General features: G+C 34.5%; 1 protein-coding gene across 1 annotated transcript in view; it reads left to right on the forward strand.

The window, feature by feature from the left end:
• Positions 1–1,491: 1,491 nt before the first annotated feature.
• LOC114454820 (fibronectin-like) overlaps positions 1,492–14,659 on the forward strand; it is a 52,397-nt gene continuing 39,229 nt past the window's right edge. Inside the window, exons 1-9 of the mRNA XM_028435599.1 lie at positions 1,492–1,739; positions 3,207–3,332; positions 3,994–4,131; positions 4,417–4,548; positions 5,604–5,741; positions 7,078–7,236; positions 8,797–8,994; positions 9,086–9,268; positions 10,276–10,452. Of these exons, the coding sequence (XP_028291400.1) occupies positions 1,583–1,739; positions 3,207–3,332; positions 3,994–4,131; positions 4,417–4,548; positions 5,604–5,741; positions 7,078–7,236; positions 8,797–8,994; positions 9,086–9,268; positions 10,276–10,452 (1,408 nt within the window). The 5' untranslated portion in view covers positions 1,492–1,582. The remainder of the gene's footprint in view (positions 1,740–3,206; positions 3,333–3,993; positions 4,132–4,416; positions 4,549–5,603; positions 5,742–7,077; positions 7,237–8,796; positions 8,995–9,085; positions 9,269–10,275; positions 10,453–14,659) is intronic.

Consider the following 14,659-nt stretch of genomic DNA (forward strand, 5'->3'; position numbering starts at 1 on the left):
AGAGAAAAAAAAGAGTCAAATCTGACCTGCTGATTTGCACATTTCAAAGAAAGTGTAGCTTTCATTACAGCAATAAAACACCCAGCCAGCACCAGAAAACACTCACTGACACGTTGGGCTACTGGAGACTCTCCAGATACTGACGCCATGTGACCTAATTCTTGTAGAGTATGTAAAACTTATAGACGTGCACACTGTGCTGCATCACTGTCGTCAGGAAAAGTCAAGGCCTTTTGGACATATTTTTAAAAGCTTTCATTATCAGGAATCTTTCATAGTGTAAGGGGATCGCAAGGTGCAGGAGCGCCGCCAGCACGAGTGTTGCAGGGGGGTCCGGGTGTAATCCGTCCCCTCGGAGCTAAAAGTGATTTGTTGAACTGGTGAAGGTGATGATGAATTAAGTTAGAGAGTTAGTATAGGTCCTCCAAGAAACAAGAAATGACATTTTATTCATAAAACAGATTCATCAAAGACAAATTCTTCTAATTTAAACTATGTATTATGTGGGACCTGCAGTAGTATTGGGACTATTATGTAACCCCACCCCCCCCAAAAAAAAAAACAAAAAAAAAAACTCATTGGTTTTATTTTAAGGCAAAAACATGCAAAACAACAACAAAAAAAGAACAAAAAGATAACAGACACACAAAACAAAAACAAAAATTCAGAATATTACTGCAAAAATTCACAAAATGACACCAAATAACAGCAAAAACGCTATAAGGAGAAAGAAAATAGGTCCAAAATTACTCAAAAACAAAGTATGAACACAGAATGTCTCTAAAAACACACAAAAACAAAAGAAAATGACTGGAAAAAGCACAACAAAGATGAAAAGTACACAAAATTATTTCAAAACCTCGTGAAATAACACAAATATAAACCAAATAATGGCAAAAACGCAAAAAAGACAACAAGAATACACACAGAATTACTCAAAAACAAACTAAAATACACAAAGTTATTCTAAAAATACACAAAACAACAGCAGAAATACACAAATTTACTCCATAAGAACACAAAAAGACTGCAAAAACACATTACAAAACAATGAAAATACATAAAATGACTGGAAAAAACACAAAAGGACAACAAAAACAAAATACAAAAAATTAGTCTAGAACGGACAAAATTATAGGAATATATTGTGATAATAGTCACTTATCTCTGATCTAATGGTTGTTATACATGATTTTCATAAACACTTTTGTTTACCACATAAACTTTTTACTTTTCTAGAAGTTTGTTGGACATGCGTTCACTTGCTTCATATTGGAGATTAATTTTTAGTGAAAGAGTGAAACTGTTTTAATTCTAAATGAATGTAAAAGTGCAGGAGGAGGACATGTGCTGTGTGTGTCACACAGTGTGGGAGGGTAGGTGTGTGTGTGGGGGGGTGGGTGGGTGGTACTATGGGCACTAGTGGGTGGGTAGGGGCTGTGATAGGACGTCCCTCCCCGTTATGTGAACTAAACCCTGAGCCTGGTCCTGATAAGTCACTCCCAGTCCCAGTCCCAGTCCAGCGCGCTGTGGAGTGCGTAAAACCAGACTTTAAAACCACGGTGACTTTAAAACGTCTTCCATGGATCGAGTGGCTGTGTCGGGCAGCACCATGGTGATGGTCAGGGTGCTGGTCGCTCTGTGGGTCGGCCTGGGGAGCGCAGTGCACGGCATGCCCAAAGGGACGCACAGGGAGCGGCGGCAGGCGCAGCAGCATCACGTCTCCTCAGTGTCCCCAGGTAAGACACATGATCAGATATGTATATTAAATATACAGTATATATGTAAAGTATGGAAGGAATCAAACCCTGCAGGAGTTTCACTTTAATGTACTTGAGTTTCTGACCAATTTCTATTTCATTTAGGGAAATGCTATATGATAATTTAAGGAAAATTGCAGGATTTTGGAAAATACAGATGCGAGATTAATAATGAGTTCCACCATGTGACATAAGCATTGGGAAAAAAGTTGAATGTATGTGTTTGGAGAGGCTGAGACATCTATAGTTGGTGTTTTACGCACAGACTCATGTTTTGTCTGTCGTTTTTACGGGCCAAATTTAAAGCAGGGGTTCACAACCTTGGGGTCAGGACCCCATTTGAGATCGCGAGACCCTGGGAGGGGGTCGCTAGATGTCATCAAGAAACTATAAGAATGTTTTTTTGAACCATTTGAGCCTTTTTTTTGTTGTTGCATATTTTTACCCTTTTTCTGCAATTACACCAAACTACACCACATTTTAAACTATTTTCACCACATTTTCTTGTCATATTTTTTGCTCCTTTTAATGCATTTTTGTTACTTTACTCCAATTCAAATTTCAAAGTCTTTCTGCACATTTTTTTTTTCACTTTCAAGGCATTTCCAGCACTTTTTAAACCCTTTCCACCTAATGTCACATATGTTGACCCATTATTGTCACTTTTAGCCTCTTGTCACCATTTCATGCCATTTTTTTTTTTTTTTTTTTACCATTTTAACTACATTTACTGTTTGTCATACTCATTATTTGCCCGTTTAAACTAATTATTCTGACTTTTTAAATTACATTACCATCCTCCTTCACATTTCTGCCACTTTTAAGCCAATGTTGACACTTTGAACTCTTTTTACCACATTTTTTGTCCGTTTTTGGCCACTCTCACTTTTAAAAATCCCATTTCACCACCTTTTCTTGTCACTTTTAACCCATTTTACCTGTGATTAAAACAAGGATTTACATCTTTAAGATTAAACATAAGAAAAGCTACTTTCTGTAACTGCTGCATGAACTTTGGTGATTGGTGTCACTGACGTTTGGGTGAAGACGTGAAACCATCAGGACAAACACAGAGAGATGAAATCATGGGACGTGAACAAAGAAGGTGTTTGATCGTCATGCTGTGTACTGTAATGAGTTATCACTCCATCTGCTTTGTTTGGGGGGGGGGGGGGGGGGGGGGGGGGGGTCTTTGAAGATAAACTAACGCATGCTGGTGACTTTACATTTTAAATAAAATGTTTATTCAGTTTATCTCATTTTAATCATTTAAGACTCTTGCTTTGGTTTGACTGTTTTCCAGTGATTTTGTTTTGTCTTTCCAAAGTGAAAGCAACCCCCCCCCCCCCCCCCCCCCCCACACACACACCACACACACACACACACCACACACAAAACACCCTATTGAAGCTTGTGCATTGTAACATCTCATCATGTGTGTTTCAGACGGCTGCATCGAGAACGGTCGTCTATATGAGCTTAACGACCAATGGGAGAGGCCGTATCTGGGAAGCACTTTAGTCTGTACCTGCCATGGAGTCACAGGCATCAAGTGTAAAAGTAAACCTGAAGGTTGGTTCATTTCAGTTCTGCGGAACTGGAAAAAAATGCACAATTTGACTCCAAAAATGCTCAAAATTCCAGAAATAAATGAAGAATATGACAAAAAAATACACAAAATAACTCCAAAAAATACAGAAAAATGCATAAAAGAACAACAATAAACATAAGTAACTCCAAAAACCCAAAGGACAAAAAAAAAAATGCACAAAATTACAGAAAATTGGAAAAAATGACAACATAAATACTCAAAATAACTCCAAAAACACGTATATTAATAAGCAAAACACACAACATGCGAGAAAAATATATACAAAATGAAAACAAAATTACACAAAACTCCAAAAATATACAAAATGACCAGAAAATACAAAAAATAACAACAAAAATGACTCAAAAAACACAGAAAAATACACAAATTAACTCCAAAAACACATAAAATGATAACAAAAATACTCAAAACAACAAAAACACACAACATGACAGAATAATATACCAAAGGACAATAAAAAAAAAAAAAACACATGAAAATTACTCCAAAAACTCTTAAAATGAGAGAAAATTCTCTACAAAAGTACCTGAAGTTTGGTTTATTTTAGTGCTATCTGCAGGAATCATCCATTTCTCTGTTTAATCTTTACTCTACATCTCTGTGTGTTTTGTGTGTGTGCAGCAGAGGAAAAGTGCTTTGATAAAATCAACCAGCAGTCCTACTCCGTGGGGGAAACGTACGAGAGGCCTAAGGACGGGATGATCTGGGACTGTACCTGCATCGGTTCTGGACGAGGAAAGATCAGCTGCACCATCGCCAGTAGGAACCAGAACCTAGAATCTAACACATCATCCTTAGCTCCACTAACCTCAAACCACACTTCCCAGCTAGTGTTTTTATTCTGTCCCACTTTAAATTGCCATGTGCCAGACTGATGGCTGTAAACGTTTTTATTTATCTTTTTATCCATACGAGACCAGATGCAGATTGACAAATGTAGCTGTGCAGCTGTTTGCACTTATAGCCACTGGTTGGATAATGGTAGAAACATATTGGATTGTTTAATTATCTCTCACACATTTCTTCTCACACGTCTGTGTGTAGATCGCTGCCATGAAGGCGGAGCGTCGTATAAGATAGGAGACACCTGGAGCAGACCCCATGAAACAGGAGGCTACATGCTGGAGTGTGTGTGTCTGGGGAACGGAAAGGGGGAGTGGACCTGCAAACCAGTCGGTGAGTAAATCAGATGAAGAGTTCACTCTAGATCGAGAGCAGGCAACAGGTCCCAAAGTACATGAAGAAAATGATTCCAAAAAATACACAAAATGTCAAAAAACATAACAACAAAAATAAACATAAATAATTCCAAATACCTAAAATGACCACAAAAAGGCATAAATTGGCTCCAAAAACGCACTAAATTACCGAAAAATGCAAATAATTATAAAAAACAGCACAAATTCACTCGGAAATGCACAAAATTACAGAAAAATGCAAAAGATGACAAGAGAAATACACAAAATAACTCCAAAAACATTTAAATTGATAACAAACACACAAAATGCAAGAAAAATCTATACAAAATGGTAACAAAAACACACAAAACAACAAAAATATACATAATGACAGAAAAAAAACATAAAAATGACAACAAAATACACAAAAATGACTTCAAAAACACATAAAATGAGAACAAGATCTATATAAAATGACAACAAAAACGCACAAAACAACAAAAATATACATAATGACAGAAAAAAAACATAAAAATGACAACAAAATACACAAAAATGACTTCAAAAACGCATAAAATGAGAACAAGATCTATATAAAATGACAACAAATACGCACAAAGCAACAAAAATACACAAAATCATAGAAAAATACAAAAATATTATGACAAAATACCCAAAAAAGACTGCAAAAACACATAAAATGAGAGAAAAATCTATAGAAAATGATAACAAAAATACAAAAAACAACAAAAATACACATAATGACAAAAAAACAAACGTAAAAATAACAAAATACAAAAAACTGATTCCAAAAACACACAAAATGACAGAAAAATGTACACCAAAGGATAACAACACAAAACAACATATGAAAATGTCTCAAATAATTCATAAAATGAGAGAAAAAAAAACTATACAAGATGATAACAAAAAAATGCAAAAACAGATTTGTCATTATTCTTAATGCTGTCATAAATGTTGATAATGTGACTGGAGGATGAAGACGTAGGGAGGTGTTTTTCTTCTGCTATAAAAACTCTTTTTGTTGCGCAGCTGAAAGATGTTACGATAATTCTGCGGGAACGTCGTACGTCGTGGGTGAGACGTGGGAGAAGCCGTACCAGGGCTGGATGATCGTGGACTGCACGTGTCTGGGGGAGGGAAGTGGACGCATCACATGCACCTCCAGAAGTAAGACCACGCCCCCAAGTGTCCCCAATGTTTCTCTTATTTTTTATCACTTCAAAAGTTCACAAATGGTGACACGTTCAAAGAAAAACGTTTTTCTTATTTTTTCCCATTTTTCTGCAACTACACCAAACATGCCATATTTTAACCTATTTTCATCACTTTTTCTTGCCATTTTTTTGCTCCTTTAATGCTTTGTTGCTACGTTACTCCTATTTCTGCCACTTTTCCATCAAATTTCAATGTCTTCTGCACATTTTTTCACTTTCAAGACCTTTTCAGCACTTATAAACCCTTTCTACCACTTTTACCACCTAATGTTACATATATTGAGCCATTATTGTCACTTTTAACCTCAATTCACCATATTTCATGCTTATTTTTGCCAATTTAACCACATTCATGATTTGTCATGCCCGTTATTTGTTCCTACGTTTAAAATTACATTACCCCAACCCGCCTTCCCCTCATTTTTGTCTCTTTTAAGCGAATAATGACACTTTGACACTGTCAGTTTTTGGCCACTTTTATTTGTATCTTTTAATCAATTTTTGTGGTTTTTAAAATCCCATTTCACCACCTTTTTGGTCATTTTTAACCCATTTTATTTCTGATTAAAACAAGGATTTACATTTTTAAGATCAAAGTCAGCAAAATGATGGTCCATTGTTCTAATAATCTGTGATAACCACATTTATTTATCTGATTATTGTCCACTGTTATCCAGAAAGTGTATTATTATTATTTGCTCCATAGAATAAAGTAATCTTAAAGATGTAAATCTTTGTTTTAATCACAAATAAAAGTGACCAAAAATGGTGGAAATGCTTGTGAAAAAACCACAGAACTTAGTTAAAAGTTGCACATTAGACTGGGCAAAAATGGACAGAAAAAGTGGTAAAAATTATTCAATATTGGCTTAAAAGTGGCAGAAAAAAGGAACGGTAAGTTTAAACTTGCAAATAATGGGCATGACAAATGGTGAATGAGGTTAAATTTGCAAAAAAATAAACATGAAATATGGTGAAAAGAGGTTAAAAGTGACAATAATGGGTCATCATATGTGACATTAGGTGGAAAAAGTGTTGGAAATGGTTTACAAGTGCTGAAAATGTATTGAAAAGTGAAAAAAAATGTGCAGAAAAGGCATTTGAAAATTAATTTAGAAGTGACAAAAATGAACAAAAAGTGACGAAAATATGCTAAATAATGACAAGTGTGGTGTAGTTGCAGAAAAATGTTAAAAATAAGCAAAAATGGGCTCAAATTGTTCTAAAAATGTGTATATTCTCGGCTTTAGACAATGCCTCACAGAGTCCGTTCTTCCTGTTTCTCTCAGATCGCTGTAACGACCAGGACACTCTGTCCTCCTATCGTATCGGGGACACGTGGACCAAGTCGGACGCTCGGGGACACCTGCTCCAGTGCGTGTGCACGGGTAACGGCCGAGGGGAGTGGAAGTGTGAGAGACACGCCTCCCTTCACACCACCGGCCTGGGTGAGAAGTGACGACATCTCCGTCCTTTTGTTTTGCTCCCCTCCTCGGCGTGGGGTGAAGAATGCGAGACAGATGTTGTGAGGAGCGATAGATAAGAGTCTTCAAACTCATGATCATGACCTCATGAGAAGGAGAATGTAGAGAGAGAGAGAGAGAGAGAAGTAAATGAGGGAATGAATGTGTGTTTTTGAAGTGGTTTGTTGTGATTATGGAGCGTTGGATAAATATATCTGCTTGTGTTGCCATAGGAACGGTGAAAATACATCACACGATTACATCATAGTCTTGTTTATTTCCTCTAATTCTGCTCTGCTTTACAAATACTGTACGTTTGTTCTCGTCCTTACACTAATGTGATTTTGATCCCCTACTCCAGAGGGTTCGTGACCCCATTTTTAAATCACAAATTTATGCTGACCCCCAACAATGTTTTTTATATAATTACTTTTTGATCATGTTTGTTATACTGTGTAAAAAATAATGTCTTTTTTTTTCTTCTTTCATTTTTTCTGCATTTTATTTTAACTAGATTTATATTTGATAAAGTTGATAAAGTATAGAATACAGTCGTTTAAGATTGTGTTTTAATTTGAAAAACTATTTACATTTTTTTAATTTATTTATTTTTTACTGAAAAAATGATGGAAGCCCGTTTCCGCCACAAAATATACTCACTAGTAAAGACATAATTGAAATAAATGTCATAATTAAAGTTGTAAAGTCACAATTATGAGATAAAACGTCATAATTATGAGTTAGTAAAGATATAATTGAGATAAATGTCATAATTAAAGTTGTAAAGTCACAATTATGAGATAAAAAGTCATAATTATGAGTTAGTAAAGACATAATTGAGATAAAAAGTCATAATTATAGTTAAAAAAGTCATAGTTATGAGATAAAAAAAACTCATAATTATGAGTTTGTAAAGACATAATTGAGATAAAAAGTCATAATTATAAGTTTAAAAAGTCATAGTTATGAGATAAAAAGTCATAATTATGAGTTAGTAAAGACATAATTGAGATAAATGTAATAATTAAAGTTGTAAAGTCATAATTATGAGAGTCATTTTACTAATTCGTAATCATAACTTTTTTATCTCATAATTATCTGTATTATTTGGTACGACCCCAGAAGAAAAAGCAGAAAATGAGAAAAATACACAAAATTACTCCAAAAAACATAAAAAACTTAGAAAAAAGCACAAAAGGGAAAACAAAACAACAAATATACACAAATCACTTTTCTTTATTTTTTTGGTTTTTGTTTATTTTTACTTTTTTATCCCAAAAAAAAAAATACTTGTCTTTTTTTTTTCCTTATTTTTGTTTTTCGTTTTCTATTTACTTGTTTTTTTATACACAAAATTACTCATACAACATTCAAATCCAACACGAAAACAAAAAATGACTTTCTCTATTACTGCTCATCAATCATGATTCTAAATGCTGACATAATGACATTTTTGCGGCCCCGCTGTGATAATAGTTTATGATCCCGCCCCTATGTTGTGATAAATTCCTGATGAGAACCCTGAACCTCTCTGTTCTATTCTAGGCACAGGTTCTCGTGTGATCACTAACATCCAGCCAGCGATCTACCAGCCTGTCTCCGTACCACAGCTCTCTCAGGACGGATCCTGTAGGACAGATTCAGGGCTTTCTTTCTCCATCGGTCAGCGCTGGATTAAAACCCAAGGCCAGAAGCAGATGATTTGTACCTGCCTTGGAAATGGAATAAGCTGTGATCAATGGGGTTCGTTTCACTTCTATTTAAATCAATAAAAAAAGGATGAGGGCGGTAATTGAAATAATGAACCTGGTATGTTGTTGTTTTTGTTTTTCAGATGGACCGGCCCCAGTGTATGGAGGAAACTCTGGAGGGCAGCCTTGTGTGTTTCCGTTTGTTTACAAAGGGAAAACCTACCACTCCTGTACGTCTGATGGACGTAGTGAGGGACAACTGTGGTGTTCCACATCCTCCGACTATGAGACGGATCAGAAGTATTCCTACTGTACTGAGAAGAACGGTGAGCTGATCTATTTATTTAATTTTTGATCATGTTTAAAGATAACGGCTATAGGGTGACGATTTTACAGCCATGTGTGCTAAAATAAAAGGTAACTTTTTGCAACATTTAGCAACAAACCACGTTTAAAAAACATGTCTTTTGTCAGATTTACAGCAATATTTGTGAAATTTGTGATTTATGTCAATGTTAAATCTAAATGCTAAATCTAAATGTTGAATATTAAATCTAAATGTTGAATATTAAATCTAAATGTTGAATATTAAATCTAAATGTTGAATATTAAATCTAAATGTTGAATATTAAATCTAAATGTTGAATATTAAATCTAAATCCTCATGTTACATTTAAATAGGAATGTTAAATAATAAATCTAAATGCCAAATATTAAATCTAAATTTTAAATCTAAATGTTAAATCTAAATGATAATAAGCTTTTCTTTTGGTACCTTTGGTGAAATTGCATATTAGCTAAATATTTAGTTTCACATTTCGATTTATCTTCTAACATTTAGATTTAGATTTACCATTTAAGATTTACATTTAACATTTAGACTTATATTTAACATTTAAGATTTACATTTGACATTTATCATTAACATGTAGATTTACATCTGGCATTTAGATTTAACATCTAGCATTTCGATTTAACATTTATATTTAAATGTAATATTTAGATTTAAATATTTTTACGAGAAAAAACTATTACAAATTTTACAAATATTGCTGTAAATCTGGTCAAAAGTAACGTAAAAAAATTCTCATATGTTTTTTAAACGTGGTTTGTTGCTAAATGTTGCAAAAAGTTGTTGTTTATGTTAGCATGCGCAACTTTACAATCACCATGTTTACTGTGAACTCTGGGCTCGACTATCTGACCTGAGTCCATTAGAGTTCATCTCACTGATGGATTCTGGACCAAACCATTCACACATTTTTACACCAGCAGCAGAACTTTAAAGTCTACTTCAGAGTCCGTCTGATTTGATATTTGTTGTGTTCTTCAGTATTCGTAACAACTCGTGGTGGTAACTCAAACGGGGCCCTGTGTCAGTTCCCGTACCTCTACAACGGTCGGAACTACACGGACTGCACTGCTGACGGGCGGAGGGACGGGATGAAGTGGTGCGGCACCACCGAGAACTACGACGCAGAGCAGCGGTTTGGATTCTGTCCCATGGCTGGTAAGAGTAAACAAACAGAACTAGCTTTAGAACATGTCTCTCTTTGCTCTGATTGACTTGTTAAGTTAGGCCAGGGGTTCTCAACCTTGGGATCAGGACCCCATTTTGGGTCATAAGACTCTCGGAAGGGGTCGCCAGATGCCTTCAAGAAACTAAGAATATTTTTTGAACAATTTGAGCCCATTTTTTGCTTATTTTTACCCTTTTTCTGCAATGACACCAAACTTGCTGTATTTTAACCTATTTTCATCACTTTTTTTGCATTATTTTTGCTCCTCTTTAAGCATTTTTTCTACATTACTCCCATTTTTGCCACTTCTCCATCAAATGTAATGCCTTTTTTTGCACATTTTTTTCCACTTTGAAGACATTTTTGGCACTTATGAACCATTTCAACCACTTTTCCACCTAATGTCACACATTGACCCATTATTGTCACTTTTAACCTCTTATCACCATATTTCTTCCTTTTTTTTGCCAATTCAACAACATTACCGATTTGTTATGCCCATTATTTGCCAGTTTAAACTAATTCTTCCAATATTGACGCCCTTTTTTTTTACTGTTTTTGGCCAATCTACAACTTTTAACCAATTTCTGTGGTTTTTAAAATCCCATTTTACCACCTTTTCCACCATTTTGTTCCTTTGGGTTGAAAAGGTTGAGAACCACTGGCTTCTATGCTAACTGCTAGCGGTAACAGTTTACTAACAGTACTACTAAATCAGGTTCTTCACAGATAACAAGATTAGCATTCATTCATTAGTCGTTCAGACTGAAATGAGGTTTTTTTAATGTACATTTGCATACAGCAACAGAAAGTGGATTTGACAGGTTAGCCTAATTAGCTTAACTCAATTGAGCTAAGCTAGCAGACAGAAACTAATTAGCAGATGTTTTTTTTTTAAGTCGGAATACAAACGTAACAACACTGGAGCTGAGCCAGTGGGGGTTGTTTATACATGGTTAATGTTTCCTCTCTTGTATTATTTGGTTTCGTTTACGCCAGACATGGGCAACTGTTGGCGCGGGGACCACATGCTGCCCTTGGTCTAATTTTATACGGTCCCCAAAGTAATTGCAAAAAAAGATCCCAAAAACACACAAAATGGCAAAAAAAATACACTGAAAACACAAAATGAGAACAAATTTAGTCTAAGAACACACATTATGACAATAAAAATACACAAAACAACAGCAGTAATAACAAAATGAGAACAAAAATACATAAAAGTTTTCTGAAAACATGACAATTAAAATACATAAAACGACAATAAAACTACACTAAACAGCAATAATACACAAAACGAGAACAAAAAATACAGAAAATGACACTAAAAACATAACATGGCAACAAAAAAAACAAAATTATTTACAAAACACCCAAGACGACAACAAAATACAGAAAATGGCAGAAAAACACACAAAGCAACATCAAAAACGCCCAAAATTACAAAAGAAACACATAACAACAAGTGCAAACAAGATGAGCAAAAAATTATACAAAATGACAAAAAAAAAATACACAAAACAACAGCAATAATACACAAAATGAGAACAAAAATACACTATAAATCACACACAATCTGACAATATACAATATGATAGAAAAATATACAAACATGACAACAAAAATACACAAAACGATAGAAAAATATGCTAAATGTCTCCAAAAACACACAAAATGAGAAAAAGGAAATAAACAAAAACAAATTGCAAAATGAAAATGAACACAATCACACATTGAAAAGGAGAAAAACACAAAATGACAGCAAAAACACACAGACACTCTTTGTTCTTTCCTGTATTAATGCTCAGATTAGTCATTATTGTAAATGCCGACATGTGTCCTTGGGATCAGACAATAACCCCGCCCCCTACTGTGATAAGTTGCCAATTTCTGCTTTACACTGAGTTGTCCTTGTCTGACAGTTCCCAGATGTTTTATCCAGATGTAGAAAAGCCAAAGTGTTCCTCTACGTTCCAACCAAAATGAGCTGACACAACAACGTTATGGGTTTATTGGTGACCAATGGCCATTGGTTGTTGTTGTTACACGAGTTTGTTCTTGTTAAACAAGGCAGCTGTCAAAGGAGTGGGCGGGGCTTGGTAATTACTTCACAGAGCTCATCAAACATGGGGGCCGTTAACATGTTAATGGGGGTGTTTAAACAGGTCGGGGTCTTCCTCCCTCCTCGACCTGCAGTAATCCTCTTCAAAGGCTCTTTGGATTCAATTTCCCATTTCACAGCTGTTTCCACTGTTGGTTTGAAGACACGCTTCAGAGATTTTTGCTTATTTTCACCCTTTTTCTGCAACTACACCAAACACGCCATATTTTAACCTATTTTCATCACTTTTTCTTGCCATATTTTTGTACCTGTTAATGCATATTTTGCTAGATTACTCTAATTTCTTCATCAAATTTCAATGCCATTTCTGCACATTTTTTCCACTTTCAAGACATTTTCAGCACTCACAAACCCCTTCCAGCACTTTTCCCCCTAATGTCACATATGTTGACCCATTATTGACACTTTTAACCTCTTTTCATCATATTTCATGCTTATTTTGGCCAATTTAACCACATTCATGATTTGTCACGCCCATTTTTTAACCAGTTTAAACAAATTCTTCCAACATTGACACTTTGAACCCTTTTTACTACTTTTTCTGTCCATTGCTCTAATATGCAACTTTTAACCAGTTTATGTGGTTTTAAAAATCCCATTTCATCCCCTTTTCTACCACTTTTGGTCACTTTTAGCCCATTTTATTTCTTATTAAAACAAGGATTTACATCTTGATAATGACTACAGTATATATTATGGCTCAAATAACTCAAAATGTCCTGTATAACAGTGGATATTATTCAGATGAATAAATAAATGTGGTTATCACAGCTTCATTGAACAATGAACCATCATTTTGCTGACTTTATTGATGGACCCCAAAAATCTAAAAGTGTTTCTACCGAAAAGCCAACAATGCCATTACTCCTAAAAGGTTTTTAACGATATGAAGTCACAGCGGTTTTTTTTCCTGGAACTCACTGTGCATGTGTTGAAGTATCTCTGGGCAAGATATCAAAACACAAGCTGCTTCTAAATAAGGACAAGGTAAGAGTAGGAGCACAGCACATTAGTCAGTGTGAGAACGTGAACGGGAGATTTGTTGACTATAAATCCAGATCGTCTCACAAGCAGCCGTAAATTTGTGTTTAATCATTGATTACTGAAGTAACCCCAAACTGTGTTCTTCATGAATCCATGACAAAAAACCATTTACTTTAACTGTAACTGTAATAAAAGGTTGTCTTATTAAATATGAGTAATTATTTTGTGCTGATAAAAAAAGTGTGGGATTTTGGCGTTTTTTTCCTGATAAAAATTTTTCATTTTAATAGACAATATCTTGAGTTCAAGATACGATATGTAAAAAGAAAAAAACAATATAAATAAATAAATAAAAATTAAATAAAAATGAATAATTAAATGAATGAAAAATAAATAAATAAAATTAAAAATTGAAGACACAATACGTAATGGTTTTGTGCGATCGATACAGTACAATATTAATATATTTATATGTATTTTTAAATTTTGTTTGTTTATTTATTTATTTATTTTCATTTATTTATTTTATTTTTATTTTATTTATTTATTTTACTATTTTTTACGCATATCGTATTTTGAACTCAAGATATTGTCCTACTCTAATAGATTATTATTATTTTCTGTTGTGCAAATCGGACAAAATGCCAAACTTTTATCAGGAAAAAATGACAAAATCCCACACTGTTTTATCAGCAGTATTATTAGCATACATAATTAATAAAAAAAATATTGGACTGAACTCTGTATGAGCTTTTGAAGTTTCAAATTGATTATGAAAAATAAAAAAAATGCTTTCTTTCTTAAAGTGCAAAAACTTAATTCCAGTCTGAAACTAGAACCATAGATTGTTTATGATCCATATACACTTCCTTTGCTGACCTGTAGGGGCAGATATTTAGCCTCAGGTTTTTCTTGTAGGTTCCAAATGCATCTTGGGAATCTTGGAAGTATACTTCAGTGGGAACACTCATCATCCTAACCATACTAATAGTATATAGTAGACAGTATATACTCATTGAGTTTGGAGTGGATAGTACGGAGCGTGACATTTACAACTCAGCCAGAGTCAGCATGAGTCAGAATCTGAAGAG

The sequence above is a fragment of the Gouania willdenowi genome, chromosome 21 (assembly GCF_900634775.1).
Source record: "Gouania willdenowi chromosome 21, fGouWil2.1, whole genome shotgun sequence".
Lineage (NCBI taxonomy): Eukaryota > Metazoa > Chordata > Actinopteri > Blenniiformes > Gobiesocidae > Gouania > Gouania willdenowi.